Raw genomic sequence first — 13,757 nt, 5'->3', positions numbered from 1 at the left:
CTTTTCTATACACTAACAATGAACCAACAGAAAGAGAAATCAGGAAAACAACTCCATTCACAATTCCATCAAAAAGAATAAAATACCTAGGAATAAACCTAACCAAGGAAGTGAAAGACTTATACTCTGAAAACTACAAGTCACTCTTAAGAGAAATTAAAGGGGACACTAACAGATGGAAACTCATCCCATGCTCGTGGCTAGGAAGAATTAATATCGTCAAAATGGCCATCCTGCCCAAAGCAATATACAGATTTGAAGCAATCCCTATCAAATTACCAGCAACATTCTTCAATGAACTGGAACAAATAATTCAAAACTTCATATGGAAACACCAAAGACCCCGAATAGCCAAAGCAATCCTGAGAAAGAAGAATAAAGTAGGGGGGATCTCACTCCCCAACTTCAAGCTCTACTATAAAGCCATAGTAATCAACACAATTTGGTACTGTCACAAGAGCAGAGCCACAGACCAATGGAACAGACTAGAGAATCCAGACATTAACCCAGACTTATATGGTCAATTAATATTTGATAACGGAGCCATGGACATACAATGGTGAAATGACAGTCTCTTCAACAGATGATGCTGGCAAAACTGGACAGCTACATGTAGGAGAATGAAACTGGACGATTGTCTAACCCCATATACAAAAGTAAACTCAAAATGGATCAAAGACCTGAATGTAAGCCATGAAACCATTAAACTCTTAGAAGAAAACATAGGCAAAAACCTCTTAGACATAAACATGAGTGACCTCTTCTTGAACATATCTCTCCGGGCAAGGAAAACAACAGCAAAAGAACAAGTGGGACTATATTAAGCTGAAAAGCTTCTGTACAGCAAAAGACACCATCAATAGAACAAAAAGGAACCCTACAGTATGGGAGAATATATTTGAAAATGACACATCCGATAAAGGCTTGACGTCCAGAATATATAAAGAGCTCACACGCCTCAACAAACAAAAAACAAAAAACCCAATTAAAAAATGGGCAGAGGAACTGAACAGACAGTTCTCCAAAAAAGAAATACAGATGGCCAACAGACACATGAAAAGATGCTCCACATCGCTAATTATCAGAGAAATGCAAGTTAAAACTACAATGAGGTATCACCTCACACCAGTAAGGATGGCTGCCATCCAAAAGACAGAGAACAACAAATGTTGGCGAGGCTGTGGAGAAAGGGGAACCCTCCTACACTGCTGGTGGGAATGTAAGTTTGTTCAACCATTGTGGAAAGCAGTATGGAGGTTCATCAAAATGCTCAAAACAGACCTACCATTTGACCCAGGAATTGCACTCCTAGGAATTTACCCTAAGAATGCAGCAATCAAGTATGAGAAAGATCAGTGCACCCCTATGTTTATCGCAGCACTATTTACAATAGCCAAGAATTGGAAGCAACCTAAATATCCATCGATAGATGAATGGATAAAGAAGATGTGGTACGTATACACAATGGAATACTACTCAGCCATAAGAAAAGGGCAAATCCTACCATTTGCAGCAACATGGATGGAGCGGGAGGGTATTATGCTCAGTGAAATAAGCCAAGCGGAGAAAGAGAAATACCAAATGATTTCACTTATCTGTGGAATATAAGAACAAAGGAAAAACTGAAGGAACAAAACAGCAGCAGAATCACAGAACTCAAGAATGGACTAACAGGTACCAAAGGGAAAAGGGACTGGGGAGGATGGGTGGGTAGGGAGGGATAAGCGGGGGGAGAAGTAGGGGGGTATTAAGATTAGCATGCATGGGGGGGTAGGAGAAAAGGGAGGGCTGTACAACACAGAGAAGGCAAGTAGTGATTCTACAACATTTTGCTATGCTTATGGACAGTAACTGTAAAGGGGTTTATAGGGGGGACCTGGTATAGGGGAGAGCCTAGTAAACATAATATTCATCATGTAAGTGTAGATTAGTGATACCAAAAAAAAAAAAAGGCAGTTCCTGTGTGGTAACCTCCAATGAGTTCTACACAAGAGTACAAAGGGCATATAAAAGTGTAGGCAAAGGGTCTGTTTGTGTTTATACAGAGGATCAAAGCCTAATTGGGCTACCCCAAAAATGAACTAAGATACGATATGAAAAAGAACTTCCAACATCAGCACTCTCTGGAAGACTCATGCCAGAAGATGATTATCAAAAAACCCCAACAAAGATCCACGCACTGCTACAGCTGTAGATGCACTCATCCCACCAGTTCCTGGACTTGCCATGGGAATGAGGAAGGAGATATCTAAGCTGGCCTGTGCATACAGTAAAACAACAAATTTGACTGGATCTGTACTGTTGGAACTCAACCAAGAATTAGGAGAAGTGCAAATTGTAGCACTCCAAAATCTTACAACTACAGACTATTTATTGTTAAAAGAACATATGGGATGTGAACAGTCCCCAGGAATGGGTTGTTTTAATTTGTCTGATTTCTCTCAGACTGTTCAAGTTCAGTTGGACAATATCCACCATATCATAGATAAGTTTTCACAAATGCCTAAGGTGCCTAACTGGTTTTCTTGGTTTCACTGGAGATGGCTGGTAATTACAGGTATGCTTTGGTTATGTAACTATACTCCTATTATGTTAATGTGTGTGCACAATTTAAGTAGTAGCTTAAAACCTATACATGCTGAAGTTACTCTACAAGAAGATATGTCAAAGAAATAATCAATCTTCCCATGTTTTCTGCCGCCTGCTAGTTCTATAGCTTTTCTTCTTCCTTCCTAATTACAACCCTTAAATAGAATTCGTGCCTCATATCAAATTTACTGAGTATCATAATTCTTTCAAGTGGTAAAGATACCTGAAGACAAATGCTGAGCATAGAAGCTACAGGGCATAAATCTGCAAAGAAGTAAAAAGCTAACCTTTTCAAACAATAAGGTTTCTCTCTCACTTACCAACTTTACATTTCCCTGTATGGCCCCGGAAGATGACTGGTTAGCCAGAGATGGGTAAGATTCCTCAAGGGAGGAACAACCTAAGACAGGTAGAGTCGCACGGGGGTCATCAGGTGAGAAATTGGGGATCAACAGAGGTGAGGCTTAGAACCTCACCCCCCCATTCTGAGAGAAATCTTCTGCATCCGTGGATGTTTTATTGCCCTTGTCTAGCTTGGATTAACACATAGTCTCCAGGCAAACACCTGATCATCTACATTTGCTCTCTTACAACACTAAACTATGTTTTCTACCTTTATCTTGTATCTACCTACCACTTCAGCATTTTATTAAGAATAATAATAATAAAGAGAGAAATGTGGTATCCACATATAAATCAAGTATAAAAATCAAATGAGTATTCATATTTGAACTGACTGTTTATAGTTCATAATGCATGAGCAAAACCGAAGGTTTCTGTGATGGCTGCCCTTGTACTGTTCACCATGTAAGAACTTATTCACTATGTAAGAATTTGTTCTCCATGTAAGAACTTGTTTGTTATGCCTCAGAAGATTGGAGACTGACGAAAATTAGGCTTGGGGTGGATTAATGATTGTGCATTGAGCATTGACTCCCCTCTACAGAATTTTATTGTTGTTAACGATTTCATCAATAAATATGAGTGATGCCCTCACACACACACAAAAAAGTACACACTTCCAATGGTAAAATAATAAGTAACCGGGATGTAATGAATATAGTCAAGATATTGTAACAGCTTGGTATGGTGATAGCTGGTACCTAGAATTGTCATGTATGTAAATGTTGAATCCGTATGTTGTACACCTGAAACTAATGTAATGTAATACTGTGTGTCAACTACCCTTCAATAAAAAAATAATTATCTAAAAAAAAAAAGTATATATATATATATATGTATATATATATATATATATATATATATACAGGGCTTTAGGCAAGGTAAGGAAAGCAGAACAAAAAACTAATTCATACTGAGATAAAATTATACATCATTCTTGGGCACATTTTGCTTTCTATTTTGAGATGTGGATATTGTATTCATAATAAAGTATGTAATTCAGGAGATGAATTTTAAAATTTACATGTGACAGGTTTATTTTTAAATGAAAAGGAGTGTTGTACATGAATTTTGATTATCTTGCTCAACTCCCCAGTACCTCAGAGGGTATTTCTGTCTAAAGGACAGGAAAGAATAAAAATGTATTTCTAGAAGTGTCTTCACTACTGGGTGAATTCCTTTTATAGTCTCTTCATATAAGGTGATAGAATTTATTCACAGTGTTTGTAAAAAGGTGAGAAATTTCTTTACACCTAAAGATGTTAAACCATAGACGTCTAATTTTAAGCTCTTGGAACCAACAACTGCAAAGCTCACATCTGTTACTTCACTAAAATATACCCATATGATAACCTAATTTTATAGAACTCCTGAATCAGTGGAGGCACTGGGCTGAAGAGTTGGAAAACAAACCCATGAAAAATGAAATAATATCCCTGCGGAAAAACATCTGCACAGAATAATGACTTGGACATTCTTTTTTGGGGAAAAAAATGCAAAACTGAATTCAAGTGTTCTTAATTGTGGCTTTGGAGATTAAGGCAGAAACCTAGTAGATGGTCAGGCCAGGACTGGAGGGCAGGTGGGATAAGAATTCTCTTGGAGTATATAACTGACATTTTAACTTTCTAGCTGTAGAGGCTGTTTGTCATTTTGGGGTTATATTCTATGCTCTCTTCTGGGAAATACCCCACTCCACTCTTAGTCCAACCCTCCCACCTGGGATGGACAGCATTAGCTTCAGTTTCATCATTTGCAACTAAAGTTTACAAATTCTGACTTCTACTTCCTAATCAGCAAACGTGGCTGAAATGAGGAACTCTCTCCTTTCACCCGTAAACTCTGAGTTTCAATAGAAACATTGCTCCCTCTGCTGGCAGTTGGTTAGCATTTACCAGGTCTCCAGGATGGTGTGGCAGAAACACCTTCTGAGTCAGTCCTGGGGCCAGGTATTCTCATCCAGGCATGTTGTTTGACCTTACTCAAGTTACTTCATTTCTGTGAACCGCAATTTTGAATCTTTAAAATATTAATTTTGAAAATTACCTTTCAAGACTGTTTGATGAGTAAATGGCCACATAAAAGGTACTTAATCAATGGAAGATATTATTGTTGCAAGACAATTTGGGGGAAGAAAGGCCGCCTGTTTTCCAAGGTTGTAAAATATAATCTCCAGTATTGTTGATTTTCTGGATCTGAGGAAAATGTACGTGTGTTTTATCAACTTAAGAAATTACTGTTATAGTGTACAGATTAATAACATAATCTTTATAAAGTTCTTAAAAATTCTCAGGTTAGAAATGTATAACTTAAACCATAGATACCAAATAGTCCCTTTATAAAATTCAAGATCCATTCCTAATAAAAGCATTAGGAAATAGAAATTAATGGATATTCCCTTAATATGATTAATGTAATATCATAATTAATATGATTAATATATATTATTATATATAGTCCCTTAACATTACACATATATATAGCAGAGAGAGAGAGAGAGAGACTGTTATAATGGAGAAACACTGGGGGCATTTCCACTAAGATAAGGAACAAGGCAAAGATGTCTACGATCTCCATTTCTATTTAACATCATACTGGATGCATCAGTCAGTGTCTTCATTCAAGGGAAAAACACAGAAGCATAAGAATTGGAAAGAAGTCCAATCCATTTACAGTGATATGATAATATATTGGGGAAACCCAGGAGATTCAATGATAACACCAATATAAACAAAAGAATTCAGTAAGTTAGCAGGTTATAAAATCAATGTACAGAAATCAATTGTGTGTGTGTGTGTGTGTGTGTGTGTGTGTGTGTGTGTGTGTGTGTGTGTGTGTATCTGGTGTGTGTAATTGTTAGGTAGAAAGACAGAAATAAGCAGGATGAAAAGAAGAGAGGGCCCCCCAGAAATGACTCAGGAAGTTGATCAGATAGAATCAGAGAGCCAGAAATGACTCAGAGACTTAATCAGATGAAGCCACAGCATCCAAGAGTGACTCAAGAACTGTGCAGGGTCTCCCCAGATAAGAAACACCAGAAGCACAGGCACAGCACAGCCCCTGTCCTCATCTCACCAATCAGAACAAGCCTAGAGAGCTAAGAGCTGTCAATCACGGGCCTCTCTGCCCTGCCAAAACCACATAAAAGAAGCCAAAGACTAAGCATCCAGGCCTGTCTCTCCTTAGGTGCAGGCCCGCTCAGTTAATCTCTGCAGGTGCATTAAAACTTACTTTGCTTTCTTGACTTTGGTGTCTTGTCTCACTATATCTGACTTCCCTGCAACACCGAGCTCAGTTCCTTCCTTCCTAACATAATGATAATCAATTAGAAGATAAAAGAAGACACAATCCTATTTATAATTACAACATAAAAGATCAAAATAGTTGGAAATAAACTTAAAAAGAAAGGTGTAAAACCCATATGAGGGAAAACTAAAATCATTTCTGAAAGACAAATGGAAATATCCTTTGGTCTTGGATAACTTGGCATCATAGAGATGTAAATTATCCCTAATTTAACACTTCAGTAAAATTCCAACAAGTATTATTCCTGAAACTAGGCAACTTTACTCTAAATTCCACATAGAAAAATGAACATACATGCCTATATAGGAAAACTTGGGGTGGGAGGAAAGGACCAACAAGGAGAGAGAACTCTGCTAAATACCAGTACACTCTAAATCCTCTATAATAAAATAGTGTGGCATGAATAGACAGACCTGAAACATAGTTGAAAATTCACAAATAGAACCAAGTAAAAGGAAAACTTATTATGGTATCTCAGATGACTGGAGAGATGACAGAGTTGTTAATAAATGGTGTTAGGACACCTGCACAGCCATTTGAAAAAAAAAATTTGGCTCCATAACACACATTCTACTCCAGGAAAAACTCCAAATGGAAAATGTGAGCCATACAAGCACTAAGAAGAAAACCTAAGTGAATTTGTTTATAATCTCGTTGTGGGGAAACCTTTAAAAGTATACTTATCATCCAGATCCAATAGCAGAAAATAACAAATTCGACTTATTTAATAAATAGTTCTGTGAAAAAACTCTACAAGCAAAGTCAAAGTGACAAACTGGGAGAAATATAATTGCAACATATATCATAGATAAAGAACTAACTTCCTCTATTTGCTATTTGAGAAAAACAAAGACTCATACACACCAAAAGGTGTAAGTGCCTTTAAACATATGAACTTCGTTTATGACAAGATAAATACAAACTAAATTTCCTCTGGGAAAGTTCTTTCAATTTTTCTGTATGTTTGCAAAAAGCTCATAATAAATCACTGGTAAAATCTATGTCATCATTTCTCACTATGAGATTGGCAAGCATTCAAAAGCTTGAAAGCATACTTTTCTGTGATAAATTGAGTGAAATTTGGATCTGAGCTAGGTATCAGATGATATCATTATTGTATGAAAGTTCAATTTCTTGGGTGTGACTATGGTGTTGTGGTTATGTAGGAGTGTGTGCCTGCCCTTAGGAAGTACATACTATGGTATTTGTGGGTACAATATCATGAGACCTTAAAATCTATTTTCAAACTGTTCACCTCAACAAAAGTGCTGTGTTTTTATCCTAGACAAGTGGTTCTTAATCAGGGACATTTAACAATGTCTAGAGACATTTTTGGTTGTCATAACTTGGGAGGGAGTGCTTTTGACACCTGATGAGTAGAGGCCAGGGATGCTGTGATAGCACCCGGACAGGAGGACAGTCATTTAGAATAAGTCCACCTGCCATCTCAAGAGAGATTTAGGTTTCATTTTACTTAGTCCACAAGCATTCCCTGGAGGACATGTCAGTCAGCAAGCCATAAGCCCACCCTTTCCCCACGCTGCCCCCTCAAAAGCCCGCCAAAAGGACACTATAAAAAGCCTCTTAGCCTGTAAGGGTGGCCTTCTTTGTTCTGCTCGTCAGAACAGAGAGGTCCTTCTCAGGTTTAGCAATAAACCTGCTTGGACTGTTCAGTTCACACCCCTTCTCTTCCCTTTACCCTGTCAAACAGAGTACAGAGTATAGGACAGCCCCCTAAATAACCCAAAATGTCAAGATTTAGAAACCTAGCACAGATAGAGATAAAGCAAAAGTGGCTTAAGTTAACCATTGGGTAATTTAGGTGATTATACAATTACACTGCTCGTTCAGCTTTTCTGTAACTTTGAAATCTTTCAAGACAAAATATAATATTTAGGAATAAAGTAAATGGAACAAACACATAATAAAAGGAGTGTAGGAGAGAAAAAGAAGTTGAGCTTATAAAACAATAGGTCACGCATAGAGAAACAATGGTAAAATCTCTATTAAAAAAAACCTACAGAAATAACGATGGAAAATTCTGCCTACTCTACTTATTAGCAACAAAAAACACAGTCACCACAGTAAATTGAGAGATTTTCAAATGTGATTTTTAGGAAGTTTCTTTGATAATTTCATGTGTTTTCTACCAGGCTTTCACTGTGTGATGATCAGATACACAATTCTGTCATATTAAAACTAAATTAAAACAAGCCAAGTGGGAAACCAGCAGCCAGTTTCTTCCCTACAGGGCTCAGAAGACCAATAGCTGAAAAACAGGCCTCAGAAAACGGTTACTAAGATTTTTTTCCATGACAAGTTAATGTTTGTGGTAACAATGTAATTGGTGTGATTTGCAAAGCTTCAGTTTTATCTTATCACATCCTGCCCTGACTGCTCTGGGACTAGGAGGTGTTGAACAATGCAAACTGGGTTTAATAAAAAAGTGGGTTTTATTTATGGTAGGGCTGAATATAAGGATGCTGGATTTTATGAGGCCTGATTTGCATCCCTTGCTTTGCGCTGTTCCTATTATTTTCAGTTCTCTGCTGAAATTCTCCGTGCCTTTTATGACCCCAAGCTTTGTTTTGGAGACTTCATTTGATAACTCCCACTGTGGGTCTTCTCTACTGTGTTTTTCTGCTTGTTTTTTATTCATGTTATTCTGTCTCCTTATGTGTGTGTATGTGTGCATCAGACACTGATTTTTAAAAATGTTTGTAGAGATAATATAAAGCCTTAAATGTAGATAATCTTTCTCCACGGAGGACTTTTTTTGCTTCTGCTAGGTATTTGGGCATTGTTATTCCGGGATCTTCTCTTCTCATTTCAGTGACTGAGATGTTATGAAGGTGCATGGTTTTCCTGTGAGGTACTTGCCTATGTACTTCTGGTTACTCCAGTTCCTGAGGTGCAGTCCTTCTAGGTCCCAAAGAAGATGGGGGATTAGTGTTGCTCCCCCTTCTCTTAGCGAGTCCTAGATTCCACTGTTGTCTTTGTACCCCTGAGAAACTTCCAAGTCTACTTAATCTCTCAGCTGCCTTTGTAGAAATTGGCAAATGCTCCATGGCAAGATTAACCTCAGTTATGGACTTACCTCTCTAGTTCCCTTTCTTTCTCCAGAAACTGCTCCAATATTTCTTACTATCTTTTTAGTGCTATAATGCCTCAAGTGTATTAAATTTTTCTCCAGCTTTTTAAGTTGTCCTAGGTGGGAAGGCTTGTCAGATTATCTGTCTGTTATTAGAAAAAATATAAGTTCTACATATTTAATATTGACTTCTCCAAGATTTTCTAGATATTTGTAATGGGAGATGTTCCTCATTAGTCTGAGTCCTTCACTTTGCCTCAGTGTAAGGACTAAGTTTTGAAATGATAAAGGGCACTAACTCTAGCTTGGTGGTCTCTGAAGTCAGAGAGATTATTTGGGTTTAAATAGTGGCTTTACATCATATATATATATACACATATATATATTTGTAAATATATGTATGTATATATACATATATTAGATTGCCTGGAAAAGAAGTTGAAGATGATTTTCTGTGAAAGATTATTTTCTTTAAATGCGAATTAATTGTCAAGATCAAATAAGATAATGTATATAAGGCATCTAGCATATGGTTACCCATGGGGAATACCCTAGAAATGGGTTGTTGAAAAAGAAATCTTGGCTCTACAGAAAAATATTCCTTAAAATGATCAGATTTACCATCTCACATAGAACAATCAGACATTATGGGCTTCTTAATGTGATGCAAAAAGAAGCATATTACATCACCTATGTAGTAAAATTACTAAGTATATTTTCCCTGAATTCAATCATGAAGAGATAATGAGACAAATCAATTACAGAACATTCTGTAAGATGACCAGCCTGAATTCTTAAAGAAAACAAAAGTCAATATCCTGAAAAACAAAACCAAAGCCAGGGAGTTGTTTCTGGTTAAAAGAGACTAAAGGGACTTAAAAAATGATATGCATATGGAAATCCTGTTTGGATCCTGAATTGGAAAAAAAAATTTATGAAAGATTTTTTTTGAGGTCATTGTGGAAATTTAAATAGGGATTGTAAATCAGGTGATATTATTAATATAAACAATTTTAGATGTGATAATGTCATTGTATATAAGACAGTATTTATTCTTAGCAGATGCATGCTGAAGTGTTGAGGGGTGAAGCATCATCTTGTCTGCAACTTATTTTCAAATGCTTCAGCAAGAATAAAACATAAAATATGTGGAAATGTTAACAACTGGTCTGGCTAGGTAAAGGCTAACAGTTCTTTGTCAACTATTTTAACTTTTCTGTTGGTTTGAAATTTTTCAAGATACAAAGTTAGAAAAATGTTCTTGGCTCTATCATTTGAGTTACTCAGTCTTAGCTAATTAAAACAACTTTGTTTTTATTTTATTGTCCTGTTTTAATTCATTCAATAAAGATTTATTGAGCCTACCATCTATTACATACTCCTACAGGTGCTTAGGATGGTGATGAACTAGATGGATAAAATCATTCTCTAATTTGCAGTTTCCTCATTCATAAAATGGATATAGAGTAATAGTACCCCCTACATTTGCACACTGCTTGCTGCAGAGTAAGCATTCAATGAATGTCGGCTATTATAATTAATCAACTTCGTTCACTATTGGTCTAATTTCTTCTGTTTGATTGTTTTGGTTGTCAACTCTAAATAAAAATGTAAGACCTTCCATCTTATTCATTATTTTTCCCAACCCATAATGTCACCTTGTTTTTGTTAATATTATTAGGGCATTTGAGGTTTAGTAGAGAAGATATTAGGTAAAGTCAAAGCAAAGATGAAATTAGAGTGGTTAGGGGTATAATTTTCAAATTAGTTGTATATACATTTGTGTACTCAAAAGTCTAAAGTTTATGTTCATACAGATTTTATTGACAATTATATCCTGATCTAAAATGGTGTTATAAACCAGGAGCAACTAACGAAAGGTTCCTAAAAAAAAACAAAACGAAGAACAAAAACTACATCTTGAACTGACTAAATATTAAGCAACACTGGAAAATTCTTAGTACTTTACCCCAATAATCTTACCTCTTTTTTCAAACTTTGTATACATAACATGTTATCTTATTTATCTGTGACTAAAACCATGCCATCCTTCCATTCTGCCCCACCCACTCATGTTCTCAGGTGCTAATGGCTTGGTCTGATAAATGTACAGTTCATTCTAAGCCCACACCATAAAATTTACCATAGAGTTTACAAGTTTTCCTTTCAGTGTGAACTATGATCATAGCTTAAAACTTACTCTACAAAGAATTATTTTAAGGCTATGGTACTAAAAAAAAAAAGCAAAGATTATTCATGTACATTGAAAAATAATACTTAAAACTGGATTGGGGTGGACCAATAATTAAAAATAATAAATGATACTCTCAGATCAAGTTTATTTTCAAGTATTTATCCAACTCCACCCCCCAATTTCTACTTTCCTATTTTTCTTGCAGCTTTTGAGAAGAGTAGAACAATTGTTCATGTATTAGCATTAATATCAAGAATTCCGTATATCTTATGGGTTATACACTGCATTTCAATCCAATCTTGTCTACTAACAATATAGTAAGTTATTTTTATTATACATTCTAGTTTGGATTAAAATAAATAATATAAAAATAATTTAACAAATCTTTATGAAATACCTACGAAGTTCCAGATTTTGTGAACACAAAAATAAATAAATGGTCCCTGACATTAAGAAGCTCACAGTACAAACTACGAGACAGACAAAACAAACAATTTAATATAGTGTGACAGCCTTGAGAATGGTATGTACAAAGAACTAAGGGAAACTTAAGAGGGCCACTTACTCTGGAATGGTAGAATTTAGGGTTGGTTTCCGAATCAAGATGAAGAGTTTACAAGTGTTTGCCAGGAAAAGAATAAAGGTGGGTTAGAGGAAGAACATTTCTATAGAAGGGATTGCTGAATAGTCCTAGAGGCTACATTGCCTGATTGTCAAAGTTCCTTCCAACTCTAAGAAATTATTAGGAGGCAACCAATCATTGCTTGCTTCCCAACAAATGGAATTTGTATAGACTGCATTTTTCTGCTATTTGCCTATTTGTTAAATACTGGTTTCCTGGATTCTTACTTTTTGTGTTATACAGCACAATTTAAGAAGAAGCCCCCAAACTAACTAAAATGTTTGGTAGACACTTTTTACTGTGGTGCTGCCCCACAGATTCAGAATCTGGTATAGTGAGTACTATACTGTCTACTTTTAAGAGAAAGAGAACAAAAACTAAAGTTAAAAGTTCCTGGAAAGCTATCACCTTTAACAAAGCAGGTATATACGAAAATGCTTTTCTTTCTTTCAAATGTGGAGAAAACGCAAAGGAGCTCAGTCCTATGTTCTGGTTATCCACAAGTGGTCCACTAGATGATGCTGTAAGTCTTTCAGAAAGAAAATTTTACCAAGAAAAATAGTGTGAAATTCTGATAGCAGTTAAGTGTTCTGGAAATTTTCCAAATTTTTTAAGACCCTCAGAGCAATTCCAGGTCTTTAGGCAAGTAATAGGAATCTTACTTTCACAAGTTTTAGCCCTCTGGTCGACTAATTTTAAACTAAACCACAAATTTAACACATTTTAAAATGGTTTCAATGTTAATCTGATTCTAGTGAAATGGAAATTTTAGAGTTATTGAAATATAAATGTATTATACATTTAAACATATTGTTATTCATTTCATTTAGGTATTCTTCCCATGAGCCTAGTTATGTCTACTACTTAATGAATCTAAGTTTCTTCAAATGGTTTCCTGAATTGTTAAATTACTATTGCGCAGAAAATAATACCAACCAAGTTCTCTTATCATTAAAGTACTACAATATACTAACACAAATGAATGAAACAATATACAAAATCACTTTATCATTATAGTATTTCTTATATAAATAACATTTCATTTTATCAATTTATAATAAAAACAGAAAAATATTTTTTACTAAAGTGTAAAATACAAAACTTTACTTTTATAGTGTTTTCTACTTGTCTTCTTTTAAAAGTTAAATATTAAAAAGGTGAACAAAAAATTGAATGGGTAAAGATACACATTTTGTAACCAAGAGTCATTTTAGTTTTAAATTCTCAAAGTTATGAGGTTTGTTTGTGATTTTCCTGCTTATCTTTCCAATTCTGCTTCTAGAATTTCTCCCCAAGTATCTGCATCCATTGGGTACATGATTTTTTCTGGTAGGCTAATAGAAGAACATAGGTTGCTGTATCTACCACTTAGCCACTCATGTTTCACTTTACTCTTCTGGTAATTTCTCAGTAGTATTACCTGAAAGAGGTAAAGCATCTTTGTTAAAGAAGATAAGTAAGTGGTTGGTTAGTAAGTTTGTTTGAAACTAGAGAAGCTGACTGACAGGGCTGAAAAGAAGATTGTGTTTACACTGATACACACATATTGTGTG

The 13,757-nt window shown here is 35.6% G+C and overlaps 1 protein-coding gene across 3 annotated transcripts in view; it reads right to left on the bottom strand.

The window, feature by feature from the left end:
• Window positions 1–13,757, bottom strand: part of FBXO48 (F-box protein 48) — a 72,212-nt gene that overhangs the window by 55,785 nt on the left and 2,670 nt on the right. The window contains exon 3 of one of the 3 annotated variants that reach the window (XM_057497130.1): window positions 10,741–13,624. The exons of the other annotated variants lie outside the window; for them this stretch is intronic. Within the exon in view, the coding sequence (XP_057353113.1) occupies window positions 13,463–13,624 (162 nt within the window). The 3' untranslated portion in view covers window positions 10,741–13,462. Of the gene's footprint in view, window positions 1–10,740; window positions 13,625–13,757 lie in introns of those variants that run through there. 3 annotated transcript variants of the gene reach the window in all.

Source organism: Manis pentadactyla, chromosome 2 (genome assembly GCF_030020395.1).
Source record: "Manis pentadactyla isolate mManPen7 chromosome 2, mManPen7.hap1, whole genome shotgun sequence".
NCBI lineage: Eukaryota > Metazoa > Chordata > Mammalia > Pholidota > Manidae > Manis > Manis pentadactyla.
The sequence above is the reverse complement of the archived record's forward strand: the minus strand, read 5'-3'. Positions and strand labels throughout refer to the sequence as shown.